This window comes from Sorex araneus, chromosome 8 (assembly GCF_027595985.1).
Source record: "Sorex araneus isolate mSorAra2 chromosome 8, mSorAra2.pri, whole genome shotgun sequence".
Classification (NCBI taxonomy): domain Eukaryota; kingdom Metazoa; phylum Chordata; class Mammalia; order Eulipotyphla; family Soricidae; genus Sorex; species Sorex araneus.
The window spans coordinates 32,516,650-32,533,975 of record NC_073309.1 but is presented as its reverse complement, the minus strand read 5'-3'; the positions used below and the strand labels follow the sequence as shown (position 1 = coordinate 32,533,975).

General features: G+C 37.4%; 1 protein-coding gene and 1 pseudogene across 2 annotated transcripts in view; one reads left to right on the top strand and one right to left on the bottom strand.

Annotated features, from left to right (window-relative positions):
• The window catches only part of PHKB (phosphorylase kinase regulatory subunit beta), a 262,109-nt gene that overhangs the window by 180,446 nt on the left and 64,337 nt on the right, over positions 1-17,326 (top strand). For both annotated transcript variants that reach the window (XM_004600687.2, XM_055146377.1), the window contains 2 exons: positions 15,618-15,673; positions 16,233-16,326. In XM_004600687.2, the coding sequence (XP_004600744.2) occupies positions 15,618-15,673; positions 16,233-16,326 (150 nt within the window). The remainder of the gene's footprint in view (positions 1-15,617; positions 15,674-16,232; positions 16,327-17,326) is intronic.
• On the bottom strand, positions 6,740-7,155 carry LOC105942793 (protein LLP homolog; annotated as a pseudogene).

The following is a 17,326-nucleotide window of genomic DNA, read 5'->3' as shown; positions in this document are numbered from 1 at the left end:
TCACTATGAGATATTTTGTGAATAAGGTAAGATAATTTTCGAATTTCAGTCTTTGACATATGGTTATCCAGTTCTCTCCGGACCATTTATTGGAGATTCATCCTTCTTTCTGTATTTATGTTTTTGGCTTCTTTATTGTAAATTAATTGCCCACATATATGAGGGTTTCTGATCATGTTCTCAGGTTTATCCTATTGGTTTGCCTACTTTTATGTCTATACCATACTATTTTATTATAAATATTTGATATGATTTAAGGCTGGGGAATATGATGTCCCCATCTTATCAGAATTGCTTTGGTTAGTAGGGAATTTTGTGGTTTCATACAAATTTTAATAATGTTTATTCTATTTCCTTAAAGTATACCGTTGAATTTTGGATCTGTATAATGACTTAGATAAGATGTTCATGTTAACAATGTTAATTCTTCAAACTCATGAGTATGTTATCTTTCAATTTATTTATACCTTGTTTCTTTTTTAAATTTTTTTTAAATTTTATTGAATCACCGTGAGATAGTTACGAGCTTTCATGTTTGGGTTACAATCTCAAACTGATCAAACACCCATCCCTCCACCAGTGCACATTCCCCACCACCAATATCCTGGGTATACCCTCCTTTCCCACCCTCCCCCTGCCTCTATGGTAGACAATATTCTCCATACTCTCTCTCTCTACTTTTGGGCATTAGTGTCTGCACTGAGAGGTCATCATGTTTGGTCCATTATCTACTTTCGGCATGCATCTCCCATCCCAACTGGTTCCTCCAGCCATCATTTTCTTAGTGATCCCTTCTTTATTTCGTCTGCCTTCTCCCCTCTGCTCATGAAGCAGGCTTCCAGCTATAGGGCAATCCCCCTGGCCCTTGTATCTACTGTCCTTGGGTGTCAGCCTCATGTGATGTTATTTTATACTCCACAAATGAGTGCAGTCTCTCTATGTCTGTCCCTCACTTTCTGACTCATTTCACTTAGCATGATGCTCTCCATGTTTATCCATTTATAAGAAAATTTAATGACTTCATCTCTCCCAACAGATGGATAGTATTCTATTGTGTGGATGTACCAAAGTTTCTTTAACCAGTCATCTGTTTTAGGGCACTTGGGTTGTTCCAGATTTTGGCTATTGTGAACAGTGCTGCAATGAATATATAGGTACAGATGTCATTTCTACTGTGCTCTTTTGCATCCTCAGGATATATTCCCAGAAGTGGTATTGCAGGGTCATATGGAAGGTCAATTTCTAGTTTTTGAAGGACTGTCCATATTGTTTTCCAGAAAGGCTGGACCAGTCGGCATTCCCACCGAAGGAGCGTCCCTTTTACCCACATCCATGTCAACCCTGGTTGCTTTTGTTCTTTTGAATGTGTGCCAGTCTCTGTGGTGTGAGATGATATCTCATTATTGTTTTGATTTGCATCTCCCTGATGGCTAGCGAGGTGGAGCATTTTTTCTGTGCCTTTTGGCCATTTGTATTTCTTTTTTTGAGGAAACTTCTATTCATTTCTTCTGCCCATTTTTTGATGGGGTTGGAGGTTTTTTTCTTATACAATTCTACTAGTGTCTTGTATATCCTTGATATTAATCCCTCATCAGATGGGTATTGGGTAAATATTCTTTCCCATTCTGTGGGCTCTTTCTGTATTTTGGTCACTGTTTCTTTTGAAGTGCAGAGCTTCTTAGTTTGATGTAGTCCCATTTGTTTATGTTTGTTTCCACTTGCATGTATACCTTGTTTCTTTTAAAGAGCCTTATAATTTTCCATGTTCAAATCTTTCATGTCCTTTATTAAGTTGACTTCTAAATTCATTTTTTAGTAATTTATTTATTTTTAATTAGTGAATCATCGTGAGGGTACAGTTATAGATTTATACATTTTTGTGCTCATGTTTCCCTCATACAAAGTTCGAGAACCCACCCCTTCACCAGTGCTCATTCTCTACCACCAGTAAACCCAGTATCCCTCCCACCCTCCCCAGTCCCGTCTCCCCCCACCCCACACTGCCACTGTGGCAAGGCATTCCCTTCTGTTCTCTCTCTCTGATTAGGTGTTGTGGTTTGCAATAAAGGTGTTGAGTGGCCATTGTGTTCAGTCTCTAGTCTACATTCGGCACGCATCACCCTTCCCCTGCATGACCTCCGACCACATTTTACTTGGTGTTCCCTTCTCTGTGACTCCTAAATTCTTAACTCATTGTGATTCCGTTGTAAATGGGATTGCTTACTTAACTTCTTTCTCTTCTGTTTCCTTTTTGAAATCTAGGTGTAAATAACATTTGAAGTTGAGTTTCTTAAAACCTGACCTCAGGTGGTTGAATAGTACCTATTGGTATGATACAAAGATTTTGTCTTATCATTCTGCTCCCCAGTGGCTGGAAAATATTACTGCAACTATGTTATCAATTTCACAGGGATTTGGGTGCCAAGATCTGTGCTCAAATATTATTCTGCATGAAAGGAATGTGTTGGGGATGAGATTGACATTTGAATTGGTGGATTGAGCACCATCCCTCCTGTTAGTGGGTGTTCCTTATTCTTAATAGCCTGAGTAGAAAGAAGAGGTTGACCTTACTCTCCTGAGAGAATTGTAACCTTCAAACTGGAATATTTACCTATTTCTGTATTTGGACTAGAACTTGTTGTGAACATCCTGACCTTCAACTGGAGCTACACCAGCAGCTCTCCTGAGCCAGCTATTGGGACTTACCAGATTCCAAATTGCCTGAGTTAATTCTTTGTATAAATCACTTTCTGCTTTTTATGTATCACAACATACACATACACACACACACACTCATCCACACACACACACGTTTTTTACCCCTCTGGATGACCACAATTTATACAAATCACAACTGATACCAACTGCAAGCAGAACAAAATCTGTGAAGTATATGCTATAATATGTATCATATTTATTTAGGCTAAGAAATAGCTGCAAACAAATTTAAACTTTACCTCAGTGATATTTGATAAATTATTTCACCTCCCTTTATCTGAGTTTTCTGATCTTTAAAAATAGAAACTCTTATGCTATAAGATAGTATAGTTTGTCACACATGACAAAAAACAAGTTTTTGATATGTTAATTTCCTGACATTCCAAATGACTATAAAATAGAGAATAATAATGACTATAAAATACAGGGAATATTAATCACTGTCCCTGTCACTGTCATCCTGTTGCTCATCGATTTGTTCGAGAGGGCACCAGTAAGGTCTCTCATTGTGAGACTTGTTTCTGTTTGGGGCATATCCAATACACCACGGGTAGCTTGCCAGGCTCTGCCGTGCGGGCTCGATACTCTGTAGCTTGCCAAGCTCTCTGAGATGGGCGGAGTAATAGAACACGGGTTGGCTGCATGAAAGGCAAATGCCCTACCGTTGTGCTATCGCTCCAGCCTGGGAATATTAATAATAGTAATAAATAATAATGATTTTATTAATATGTTGTATTATTTCCAAAGTGAATATCTGTGCATATTTTGTGCCATTCTCCTGAAAAAAATATGGACTACTTTCATTCTACCCTGCCAAAATTCAATCCTATTGCTCATTTCAGACAACAGTTCTATGATGACCTACATAATCCAGAGGTAGTAATACCTTTGAATGATTGAGGTTAAGTGCTTGCTCCACTGTTAAAAGAAAAATTAAGACCTGATGTTTAATGATTTTACGGTGCAACCATAATCATGGTGACTTTGTGCAAAAGGTTAACTAACCTTAAAGGCCTTGCGGACAAGAACCTGAGAATACTGTTACAGAATGATGATACTAATAAGTATGGTACATGAACAGAATGGAATACTAAGCAGTTGCAACAAAAATAAGAACATGTTCTGTGTATTAATATATGAGAATGCTGACATAATCATTAATTGGGAAAAGTGCTGATGAATTTCTGCTGTTTTTCTAAAATGTGAAGAAGTAATAATACAGATTTTTCTCTTTGCTTTTTTTTAGTTAAATGGGTTTCTTTATTCCAGAACTCTCTAAGAACATACTAAACTAATATTTTTTGTGAATTTTAAGTTAATAGCATTTCCCCAAATTACAAGTTCATAAAACTATTTTGCCACTAGGTGTCTAGAAAACTTAAGTCTGAGGAACATATATTACTATTGATACTTTGGGATATAAATAAGATACATTTCTGGAAAATGTATTAACAACCTAACATATTAACAAACACAATAAAATCATGGTCACTGTGTCACTGTCATCCTGTTGTTCTATATACTTGAGCTGGCACCAGTAACATCTCTATTCCACCCAGTCCTAAGATTTTAGCAGCCTCTCCTTGTATTTCCCAACAATTGAAGCCTCTTTCAGGGTCAGGGGAATGAGACCTATCGTTACTGTTTTTGACATATGGATTATGCCACAGGTAGCTTGCCAGTCTCTGCCAGCTAATATTATTGAGAAGTAGAATTATGATAGATGTTTAAAAATGATAAACATAAAGTAATCCTTCAAAATTAAAGCACATGGATTTGTACATGTTAATTTAATATCTACAAACTTACAATAAAAATATGGATTAAAGAATTTGGTCTTTTCTGCTACTGGAAACCTTAAAAGTTTACTAAAGAAAAGCTCTTCAAATACCACACACAAAACTTCTTTTATTTCAAATTAGAGAACATCAAAGCTCCAAAATGTTACTATTTATAATATCCAGAGTGGGGGAGGGGGACATACCTAGTAGTGCTGGGTTGTAAGGGGACCATCATAGGTGATGCTAGGATTCAAACCAGAGTCACAGCTACAGACTTATAATTTGAAATCCTTAGCTCCAAGAGCCAAGATTTTTTTGTGCCACACTGTGCTCAGGGATCACTCCTGGCAGGTTTGGGTACATGGGGTATCATGAATTGAACCCAGGTCAGCTGAGTGCAAGGCAAGCACCTTACTTTCTGACCCAGAAAAAAGATTTTTCTATTTTATTTTATTTTATTTTTTTTAATTTAAATTTTATTGAATCACCATGTGGAGGGTTACAAAGTTCTCATGATTATGTCAGTTATACAGTACTCAAACACCCTTCCCTTCACCCGTGCCCATATTCCATCACCAACCACCCCATTATACCTCCCGCCCCCTCCCACCCCCCCAGTCCCCGCCCTTGTAAGTGATAAGTTTCACTTCGTTTGCGCTTTGTCTTGGTTACAGTCCATGTTTCAACACATAATTCACTATTGTTGCTAGGGTTTCCCCCCAAAAAAGAGAAGACAGTCCCACTGTCAAGGAAGCATTTGATGGCTCTCCATTGCTGAGAATGTAGAGATATTAAGTCCCGCTGTTTGTTACATAACTTTTCTATTTTTTTCCCCCCTCGTCCCGCGCCACCGAGATCACGCCTGTTTAGTAATCACCACGCTGCCTGACAAAGGGAAACAAACCAAAAGAGATGGTTATTTCTCGTCATCAGCCGGCGTGGGGCTCTAGCTTAGTTGATAGTCTGGTATAATGTCTGCAAGCAGTTTCTGGAACCAAAAGTAATACGCTGGTATCGGCCCCGGCTCAAGGTTCCACCAGCGTCCCGCTGTTCCAAGTACATAATAATTTATTCCCTTGCATCCGATTCCCACGCCACCAGGTCCGTGTCAGCTTAATGGACATCATACTATGGTTAACGCCACGCCGCGTTTTTTCCCGAGAAAGAAGGATATTTCTTCTCAGCCGGCGTGGGGATATGGCTTAGTTCAGTCTATAGAGATGGCTACCACTTTGGTGGCCTTCAATATTTCAGCAAAAGACTTACTATTCTTGTTAGAATTTCCCACCAAAGTCCGACCCGTTAAAGTCCAGGGAAAATTCTGCCTAAAATTCTATCGCTACAATCTTTTACCCTTTAACAAAAAACTTAGTACTATTGTTTGGAGTTTCCCCCCAGGTTAAGCCCTGCCAAAAAGGAACATTTACACGTTGCTGACAATCAAACAATCAAAAGATATTACCCGGTTTTGGATTTCTATATGAAGTCCAAGGAAGATTCTTTTGGTAATTGCATCACTCGCTGGCAACGCCTGGGCCAGAAGCTCCCAGCACACAGTTTGGAGGCATTTTGGGGGGCGCCGCTCGTGTCCAAAGTGGTTCAGTTGCCTCCGGGGTCGATCTCGCGCGGGGCCGCAAAGGAGCGTCCCCACATGGCTCTCTGCTTAAATGTCGGCCGGCACAGGGCGGATCCGGGAGTCCCGCCCATCGGCTATCCCGGGCTTCCTGTAGAGTCTAAAAACCGGCTATAGCCTCGCTGGGTTCAAACAGAAAAAGTTGAGAGAGAAAAGAGCATACCCTGCCGGCAGCGCCTGGGCCAGAAGCTCCCAGCACACAGTTTGGAGGCATTTTGGGGGCGCCGCTCGTGTCCAAAGTGGTTCAGTTGCCTCCGGGGTCGATCTCGCGCGGGGCCGCAAAGGAGATTTTTCTATTTTAAAGTTAAGTTTTAAAAATTTTAGTTACCTCAAATCTGCCAGTATGACATGTTTTATCTGTACTAAGAACAAAAAAGTCATACAAATACAAGCATAGAATTTTGGTGACTGATAATCCTTATATATTGGACAGCATCCAGTTACAGTATCAATATAGATTTCATTCACCAAAGAAAATATTTTATTCGAGTTTCCAAAAAATAAAAATAGGTGGGAAATTATGAACTGAAGTAAAAGGTCAAGTTAAAACCAGAGTTTTCATTTGGTAGAAGCTGAAATCAGTGAGCACATTTATCAAAGAACTGTCCTATATGGTATTTTTCAGTATTTTAAGAGGCTTCCAGGCCAAACTCTTAGCTGCTTTTGCTGCTTTTGCTCTGCGTTTGCCTTTCTTTTTCTGTGTCCGCTTTGCCTTCAGTCTTTTCATCTGCCTGGGGTTCATCCAGACAGGGTACTGTCCATGCTGATCTAGAATACTCTTCTTGTTTCTCATACTGTTAGTCTCCATTTTCATGTCATCTTCTTCATCCTTTACTGCACATTCAATCTTCTGGCAACTTTGGGGTTCCATCACAGTTGCTCTCCCTTGAACATCTTTTATTATAACATCAGTGACTTTTTAAAAAATACTTTTAAGTCTGCTGAGTTCCTTGGGGCATTCTTTTTTCCTTTTTTTTCAGCCCGCATTTTCCTTGTTCACTTACTCCGCAAGCTCTTAGCCATATTTGTTGGAGGAGAAACCCACAAACTCGGCAGCTCACGCCACTGGACGCCCCCGCGCTTCTGCCTTCCCCCTTTTCCTTTTTAAAATGATGCGAAAACTAAACCCGGGGTTTCACATATTGTTATTGTGGGCACTAGGGCTCAGATTCTTGTTCTGAAGCAGTCAATATTGAAATCAAGAAACTGGAGATTAAATGGCCAATTCAGAACAGACTTTATTTAAGGGATAGGAAGGGGAAAAAATACAGGGAAGGGGTCAGAGTGAGAGTACAATGGGTAAGGTGCTTGCCTTGTATGTGGCCAAGCAGGTTTTGATACCCCTGCACCCTATATGGCCCTCTGAGCCTGCCAGAAGTGATTCCTCAACACTGAGGCAGGTGTAAGCCCTGAGCACTGTTACGTGTGGCCCAGAAAGGAACAAAAGAAAAATGTGGGGGGGGGGGAAGCTCTCAGGTTATGAAAGGAATCTCCTAAAGAATTCCAAAGAAAGGTAGACACCTTTCCTCTTTTTAATACCTTTTAACAAAGGGGTGGGGGTGGGGTGCATTTCTTTACTAAATTCCAAGATGATTAGAATGGGATGGTTGGATTGTTGATTGGATTAATTGAAACAGAGACATCAGAGAGAGAGACAGAGAGAGAGCGCAAGGAGACGGATACAGTGGGGAAAAAAGAATTGCGCAGTTAGACAGAGACAACAGAGAAGTAGACAGAGAGAGAGAGAGAGAGAGAGAGAGAGAGGAGGAGGATTGAAGAGAGTTGGGAGATATGAGAGATTGAATAAACAGCAACGAATTAGCAACCAGCTTGGCCCTCGTTCTTTCGTCCTCCGTCCAAGGCAAGAGCCTTCCCCAGGTGGAGAAGCACCAAACATGGACATTGAGAGAGGGGCCCCTGGAGAGCCCGTGAACATCCTTTCATGTGTAATGAGGACCATTCTACTCCTCTATATTATCTGCAGGGCCTAGGTTTTCAGGCACCACCTAAGCTACTATTGTGACATTCCATATTAATGATTCCCTTTCTTCAGGGCCATATTCCTAATCTTGCCTTGCCTGTTTCCCTTTTGTCCCTATCAACATGAGACATATTGAACCCAGACCTACCACTGAACCCAGAACCCCTTTTTCACTTTCACTGGCAAAAGGAAACCCTAGACGTAGGCATAAATAATTATAGCAATTATCTGGTTAGTAGGTGATAGAGAACTGGATGGATATAGGAACCGCTGGTGGGAAAGATAATTCACTGAAAACTTTTTTCATAATTAAATTTTTTGAGCCATATGAATTAATTATCTGCTGTGAAAAAGTTAAAAGAGGACAAGGGGAAAAAAACCATTAGGGCACATTCACATTTAAGTTCCTCAGTATACCCTGTGATGTTATATTGCACTGTTTTATTTATAACTTCTAGATGCAAATCTCCTAGTGCTGCTTTGAACTCATTTTTGTAATTTAAAAGCTAGATTCTAGACAGATGTGCACGCAGTGTTTTAATTGCCATAGTTATATATTTTGAGCAAGATGAGTTTCAGCATTAATACAAGTAGTGTCCAGCTTATAGATAAGTTATGCCATAAAAGTTAATCTGTACATTAAAATTGATTAAGGTGGTAAATTTTATGACATGCTTTTTTCATAATAAAATGTATTTAAGATTAAATTTGACTTTATTCATATATAGAAATGAATGTTTTAAATCAGAATTTTCAATGACACTGTTGATCCTCAATCCTATGATTAAAATGGGTTGTAAGTATTTTTCAGATGTCTTCGAGGAAGATTTGTGTAAAGTTAATTAAAATAAGCAGCAATACTAAATATAAGCAAATACGTCATTTTCTTCCCTTTCCCTCATTTCTCTTTGTTATTACAGTGACTGTAGGCTGCATGTGCTTAGTTGTTGGGCGCATCAGTGATTGCACATCTGGTTCCAGAGCTCAGCTGGGTTACACTTTTAGTTTTAGTGCCTTTACACAAGGCTCACCGGGGATCAAGCTGTTTAGTTGTTGTGCTTGAACACAGTCTAATTGTAGTGTTCACCAGAGGTTACTGTGTTGTTCACATTCATAGATGTATGCTCACACAGCAATTTTAGTGGCAGTTCTTGCTCAGGGGTTAAACACACTGCTTACACACCCCTGACTATGCATGAAAGATCTTATACTTTGTATGTAGTGGTGAGAGAGGTCCCAAACAGTGGAGTCATGTTGACTTTGTTAATGCATGCATGCAGGTGACAACATGAGTCAGACTCCCAGCCTCATCCTTATAACAATAGCCAGGTCCTAAAAAATGACTTGAAGGTGGGATGAATCTCCCAAGAAGTTCTCAAGTGACCGAGGGCCACTCATATACAACTGGGCTGGCCAGTTAAATTCTAGGGGGAGATGTTGCTGTACTGGTTAGGTTTGGTGCTGCCATGGGCCACCAGAGCAACCCTAGTGGTTCTTGGGGACATCCAGGGATCTGCCCACCAATGCCAAGGGATTCATATGGTGCTGAAAATCAAACTGGGATTAAGTGCATTCAAGGCTTAAGTCCTAAACCCTGTATTGTACCCATGACCCATTTAAAAAGCATAATTTTTTTTTCTTTTTGGTTCACACCTGGCGATGCAGAAGGGTTACTCCTGGCTCATGCACTCAGGAATCACTCCTGGAAATGCTCAGGGTACCATATGGGATGCTGGGAATCGAATCTAGGTTAGCCGCATTCAAGGCAAACACCCTACATGCTGTGTTATCACTCCAGCCCCTTAAAAAGCATAATTTTTAAATGCATTTCTTCAGAATATCAAATAAGTACCAGCTGCCATTTTTTTTTAATGTTGTGTACATGCTGAGTAAGAAAAGTGAACCAGAGGAGTCCTGGCAGGGCTCACTCTATAATTATACATGCTATTTATAAGCATGCAAAAAACTCAATTATCCTTCCAAAGAAATGCACAAGTTAAGTGAGTTTTTACAGACTGCTCTTGATCATAGCATCTGAAGCTATCTGGACACCTCAACGTTTAATGGAATTAGTAGAAGACACTGGGTTGAAAGAGGGTGTCAGGACCTAGACAGGAAACAGAAGAAATAGTCAACATGTAGACAGAAGGTTAAGAGAAACTTGAGATGAATAATTTGAGATGAATATAAGCAAATGTCTGTAGTGAAATTTTCTAAGATAGGAGAAGAGACAAACAGAGAAGTGGACGATACAACAAAGTTGTAGCTAGCCTTTTGCAGCTTTTGGGGAGTCAAAACATTGTCATTGGAGTTTAATGATTATACCCCACATTACAAAGATATATCTTTATTCACCTGCCTTTTCTCCCTTTTTTTCATTCATTCAACATTTTTGACAACTTCTATTTGAGAAGCCTTGATATAAGAAAATTAGCCTATAAAGCACAGAAGATGAAGCAGAAAACCAAGGAGGCTTATGAAATATATACCAGACACTGTGTTAAGTGCTTGTATAGTAACCTGATGACTCTTTATGAAGTACTTTTAAAAAATTAAAGATAATTGATATATGAGATTATATTCACTTCAGGTATACAAATGCTTCTATATTCGCATATGTTACAATATTATCACCACAATAAGTATAGTTAACATCCCTTACAATACATAATTGCACATTTATCTTGTAATAAGATCTTAAAGCTGTATTGTCTAAAACTTTCAAATGTACAATTCAATACTATTGATTATAGTCACCACATTATATGCTACCTTTTTTGATTTATGTATGTAATATGCTTATACCCTTTGATACCCTTTATTCATATTACACACACATTGAATTTTGGAAACTATCTGTTCTTTGTGATTAAAAAAAATTTTTAACCAACATGATTTACAAGTTTATGGTACTAATATAATTTTATGGCACTAATAATGATATGATCTCATTAACATGCATAGAACATTCCAGCACCAGACCCTCCACTTCCACTATGGTATCTATCCTCCACCATTGCTTCAGGGTCCCCTCTTCACCCTCATAGGGTCCCCTCCACACTCTGTGTTTGGTATTTTTTTGCTATTAAATTGCACACATATCAGTCATATGGTGTACATCTTCCTCTGTCTGACTTATTTCCCTATTAATATTTCATAGAAAAGCACAGAATTGAGAAACTTACCTGAAAAATTATTATAAATATGTACCAAACACTCTTTGTGGGCAAGGGGCTCAAAATAGTGGGCAACACAGATCAAGGTCATTGCCATCAGGGAGTTATTTTCTAGTTGAATCAAATAATAATGAGTGCATAATTAAATAAAGTAATACGTTTTGGGGTTTGAAAAGTATTCTGAAGTCAACCAAATATGATAAAATATTTTATTTTATTTTTCCCCTTTTTAATTGAATTACCATGAGATAGATACACAGTTACAATTGTTCATACTTGAGTTTCAGTCATACAATGCATAGCACCTAACCATTCACCAGTGTACATTTCCCACCACCAATGTCCCCGTTTCCCTCCTGCCACATCACTACCTTCAAAATAAAATGATTTATCACAACGGGATGGGCTGTGGTACAGAAGCCTTTTCTGAGGAAAAGAGGGCTGATGGGCAGTCTGAAGGAAAAACATGACAGACAACAAATGCAATGCTCTGTGTTAGGAACATAGTGGCATATTCAAGGACTGCAAAAAACAAAGAAGAATAAAAAGGAAGAGATGGGCTGGTTCTAGATCCTATATATCTAGACCATATAGATCTTTAGGCCCTATAGACCATAGTAAACAGTTTAGTTTTTATTATATGGCTGCTCAGAAGCCACTAGAGAGTTTTAAGTAGAGTGACTGTGTGTGTGTGTGCGCACATGTGTGTGGGAGTAAGGTAAGGTGTGTGCTGATTAGATTGTCTGATTTAAGTCTTATTTAAAAAATAATTTCTACTTGCAGAATAGACTGCTATGGGTGGGCAGAGCAAGACTGAGGTAAAGAATGTTTACGTCAAGTAGAGTGACATAGCAGTGGAGATGGAAAGAAGTGGTGTGATTAATGAGACAGTTTCCCATGTAGAGAGCCATTAGTACCAATTGGTGAGCTGGCACCTCATTACAGAGGCAGACAGTATATGATAACATTTAAGAGATTGATTAGATTGTTGAAGCTCTCCACTTTGCCTCTTATTTGTTATATGAAGTTTAATAAGTTTATAAGCACTTTGTGCTTCTGTTTTCTCATAAGTAAATGAGAATCATAGTAACCTACTTAACGGGCTATTTTGATAAGTAAATAACAATCTGGCTACTTGTTTCTTAGTAAGTGTTACCTACTTTTAAATTTATTATTGGTTATTAGGAAAAAAAGTCAAGGATGACTAAAACATCTTTGGACACACCAAATCAATATATGGTATGGGGCTTTTCTAGATAAATCCTTTGAGGGTGAATTAATCTAAGGATAAACATCACTAGTTTAGTTTTGTCCGTGATAAGTTTAAGGCACCTATTAGATGTCTGGAATCATTGAGGAAGTATGACAAGATAAGGCTTATATGTAAGTTTTATAGTCCTGAGATAAATACTTTAAAAGACAGGATAAGTGAGTGATCCTGATTTCAGACTCTATAGTCTGAATTCTAACTCTGCTGTTTGCTTATTCTTGTGGCCTTCGATAAGTGTCTCAAACTTTCTTTGCTTCATTTTTATTGTATGTAAAATAGGGATACAGTTTATTAAAGAATTTTATATGTAAAATAGGGATACATTTTATTAAAAACCTTAGAAGTGTTCACATATAGGGTGTAGACTGTGACATAAAGAGTCTTATTGTAGTTTTAACTTTTCAATCCTGCATTTGGTTATCTAAATTAGAAGAGTCAAGATACTTTATGAAGAAAGGATTTCTCAGGATTTTGGTGGTAAATTGGATGTGGAGAGTAATTGCGAATAACCATAGATGATTCTGAGGTTTTAAGCTGGAGTGAATCTAGCTGGAGTGGAGATAGGACTGATGAACTGAGTTATAGAACTATCATCTTTGGAAGTCATTAAGAGAAACTGTCCAGAACTTAAATGTGAGAGCTTAAACTCAAGAGAGTTCAAGATTCCATGTATAAATATAGAATCATCTGATGCGGTGATAATTAAAGCTATCAGAGTGAATGGGATTAGTGAGGAAAGAAAGAAGTGGAATAAATAGAAAACCAAGGACCTAAGAGAGGATTTCTATTTCCAGAAGAAGAGTAAGTTAGATCAGTGTTCCTCAACCTCTTTCAGACGGAGGTCTTTTTCCAGCGTTGCTCCTGCTTGTGTGAGCACCCACTCTCATCCTACTGGTTGGCCTCCTAGTCTCATTCTATGCCCACCCCCAATTCCCATTATGCTATTTTCATGTGTGTCCCCTTGGGATAATCAGAGAGCCTACAGGAGTATCCCTTTGACCCTCAGCTGAGAAACACTGGATTTGATGGTGGAGTACAAAACTACAGAGTCAGTGAAGGTGAGGAAATTTTGAAGAAATAAACAGGAAAGGTGGGAGAAATGTAAGTCACTGGAAATTTTCTTTTAAAAATGCTTAGAATTCTTTGGAATGTTCTTTTGATTTGCATTTCCCTAATCATGAGTGACAATGATTCCAGCTTCCATAGTCAAAGAAAGAGAATTGTTGAATGAGAATGCCTATGCTAAATATTTCTGTGAGTGGAAATAGGTTGCATATGGGCCAGGGTTGAAGATCTATACTCATTATGGTATATAGTTTGTAAACTGAAACTTTCTGGAATGCTGAGTTTTCACAATAAAATCGTTAGCCAACTAATAGTTCCCTAACCAGATGCCTACCATGGTTCAATATGGATACTTTAGATCTGAATACTTAGTATTTCTAATGGAAACAAAGATTATCCAAATAAATAAATAATTAATAAATAAATCTATAATTCAAAAGGAAGATAGCAGTTTGCCTACTAGGATCTGTAAGATCCTTATTTACTGAAGTTTCAGTGTATCTGCATTATAATATATGTACTTGTCTTTTAAGAATTTCTTATTCTGAAGATGGTAGATAATGCTTCACTCTAAGACTTTTTTCTTCTTTTAGATGAAGCATATACTATATTTCATTCAAGAGAAACAAGGCTTACAATATTGTCTGCCATGGAGGCAGGGAGAGGGTCTGAAAGGGGGTGGTATACCGGGAATATTGGTGGTGGGGAATGTGCACTGGTGGAGGGATGGGTGTTTGATCATTGTGTGATTGTAACCCAAATATGAAAGCTTGTAACTATCTCACAGTGATTCAATAAATTTTTTTTTAAAATTAAATAAAAAAGAATGTCAAAAAAAGAGAAACAAGGCTTTGTTTTCATTTTATTTTAGAAATATTGATAAGACTGAGTAATTAATTTTTGTTCACTTGAATAGCATTAACTTTAAGGGTCTTTATCAAATAAAAATGAAATGAATAGCATTTTAATATATTTTTATTTTTGTTAGGTTGTAATATTTTTTCTTAAATATTCACTTAAATCACATGGAAGTCTGCCTGAAGTGGCATTTTCATAATGATTCTGGGAACCATTCCTTTGATTATATAGTATTTACTACTGACATATGTATCGTGGTGTTTCCTACCTTCTATCATGCATAAATTTTACTGACATATTGAATACCCTTGAGAGTAACTACTGATGGTAAATCAAACTTTTTAGGTATACTACTGGGAATGTTGGATTCATTGCTATAAAAAATTTAATCAGTATTTTCAGAGATTACTAATCCTATGATTTATTTGTTCTTAATATTCTCTGTTCATTTTAACCAGTCTTAAAATTAGATTCACTTTAACAATGTATAAATGTATGTTAATGGTGAATTCTTTCCACAGAAAAAGAGTAGCAAATATCCAACATTATCTTTGATTAGAATCTATTAAGCTAACAGCTTATATTTAATTAATAGAATGCTAATTATATATTCGACGGATAATTCATCCTCTTCCATAGGAACTATATATTAGGACAAAACTATTTTGATGTATAAGGTGCCAAAAGAAAATTGGCTAACAAGGAAGAATAGTCTTATGAGTGGTTAAGATGTCAAGTGAACAATTTTAACTCACAATCTTTTTTTTTACAGATACATAAATTGGATTTTTATTTTTAGTTCCTCCTCTTTCCTTCAGAGTTAAATGATGGAAAACGATACTCAATCTCCAAGCTACGCTTATGCATCATTCAAAATAGCCTTGACAGGCTAGCCCCTCTGGTAGTGCTGAGATTTATGGCTCTTCATTCCATGGTGTTCCATTACTCTGTCTACACCATCAAATTGATTAGTAGGCAGTGGAGAGCAAGGAAGGAGAGGTGATTGTTTGGAGCCAGCTGGTGTCTATCATTTTAATGAACCTCTTAGAGATGGTTAATATTGTCCTTGATTCTCATTGTAACTGATGATGACCAGATCTTTCTAAATGTTTCCTTTTTTTTTTCTGTTTTACAGGGTCCACTGGAAAATGATTTGGTAGTTCATGTAGCACTTGTAGCAGAGAGCCAACGGTATGAAATCCAAATGCAGGGTGGGAAGGGAATTAATTATTTTATGCTTATAATATTGGGATGAGTATAGAGATTAATTTCATATACCCATTGACAGGATTTCAGTAATGTCAGTAATATCACTTTAACTGAATAGCATTTTTTTATTTTAAAAATAATTTTGTAACTGTGCATAGCATGCTATTTATTAACAGTATTGGACATAATAATGCTTCAAGTAAATTTTTTTTAAATAGATCAAAAATATTTTTTTTAGTTCATATTAACATTAAGCACTGGCAAGTACCAGTATTGCCTGAGGTGTGGTTTGAAAATTTAGTATAAACAGACTATGGGAATGGCCACAGTCAGTGCTGACCCTCTCTGCCTACCCTCAAGACTTTCATCACATGCTTTGTGAAGAACTCAGGAAAACATCTCGATTCCATTGCAAAAGGCATATTGTCAACATTTGTAAATTAATACTGGGCTCCAAGCTAAGATAGTCTCTTCTCCTTTTAAAGCATTTCTAAACTATAAATACATTTTCTAAAAGTGTCTCTTTCTCTCTCTTATTTAGCCTTCAAGTTTTTCTCAACACATATGGTATCCAAACTCAGACACCTCAACAGGTAGAACCCATTCAGATATGGGCTCAACAGGAACTTGTCAAAGTATGTGATTCCGCTTTTTGATTTTCTACTTGGTGGAGATACTTGAGCATGGTGATTAGACTAGTTTAAATCAAGAAGCATAAGTTTAAATTCATTTATGAGATGGGATCATTAATCCAAAAGTCTTCCTAATTGAGAAACATACTTTGTCAGATATTGTTACTCAAAAACAGCTGCCTTGTATATGTATATATATGTAGGTTTTGTTAACTCCTATTTTTGGCTAAATCTTCTACTAAGTAGACTGAGCATTAACATTTTAACCTTAATTTTAATAGTTCTGTATGAAATTGACCTTTACCTCGGATTTTATTATTTTCCCTTTTATTAACTGCTAACATATCACACCTAAATATTTATTAGTAAATAACTTCCTTTTTCTCTTGCCTTGGTATTCAGAGTGTGAAAGTAATTGAGTTCTGTAGTAATTATCAAGTAATATCTGAGTTTATTTGGTAGTTACGTAACTCCTTAGGATCCTCTTGAAGGAAATTTTTGAAGCTTTTTGCAGGTACTGTTATACAGATAAACCCAAATGTGACTTTATATGATATCTAATGTTATTGATTTCTGTTTATTCATAAAGTATCATTTTTTCCTTTTGTTAAAGGAAACACTATAGGAACAAATACCAGTGTTTAGAGTATTCAAAGAGAGAGCTCAGCAGACTGGAGCACATGTCTTGCATGGGTCAGGCCCTGGCTCGGTGCCTGGCTGAGCACATCTGGGTTTCCCCACTACACTGTATTTTTCCCCCACTCCTCAAAAAAAAAAGTTCCCTCTAAGATGGTCATGGTAAAGTCTCAAACAATACTAAAAGGAAAAATGTGTAGATACATGAGGCCCAACTTGCAGGGGGAAATGAACAACTTCAGAATTGTTTCTAATCAGGATTAACCTTACCTACCATTTCCACAAAACCAGAACCTGGTGTCTCATTATCAGGGCAGCAGCTCTTCTAGAGTTCTTAAATCTCCTCTAATAAAATTAGTTCTCCCCA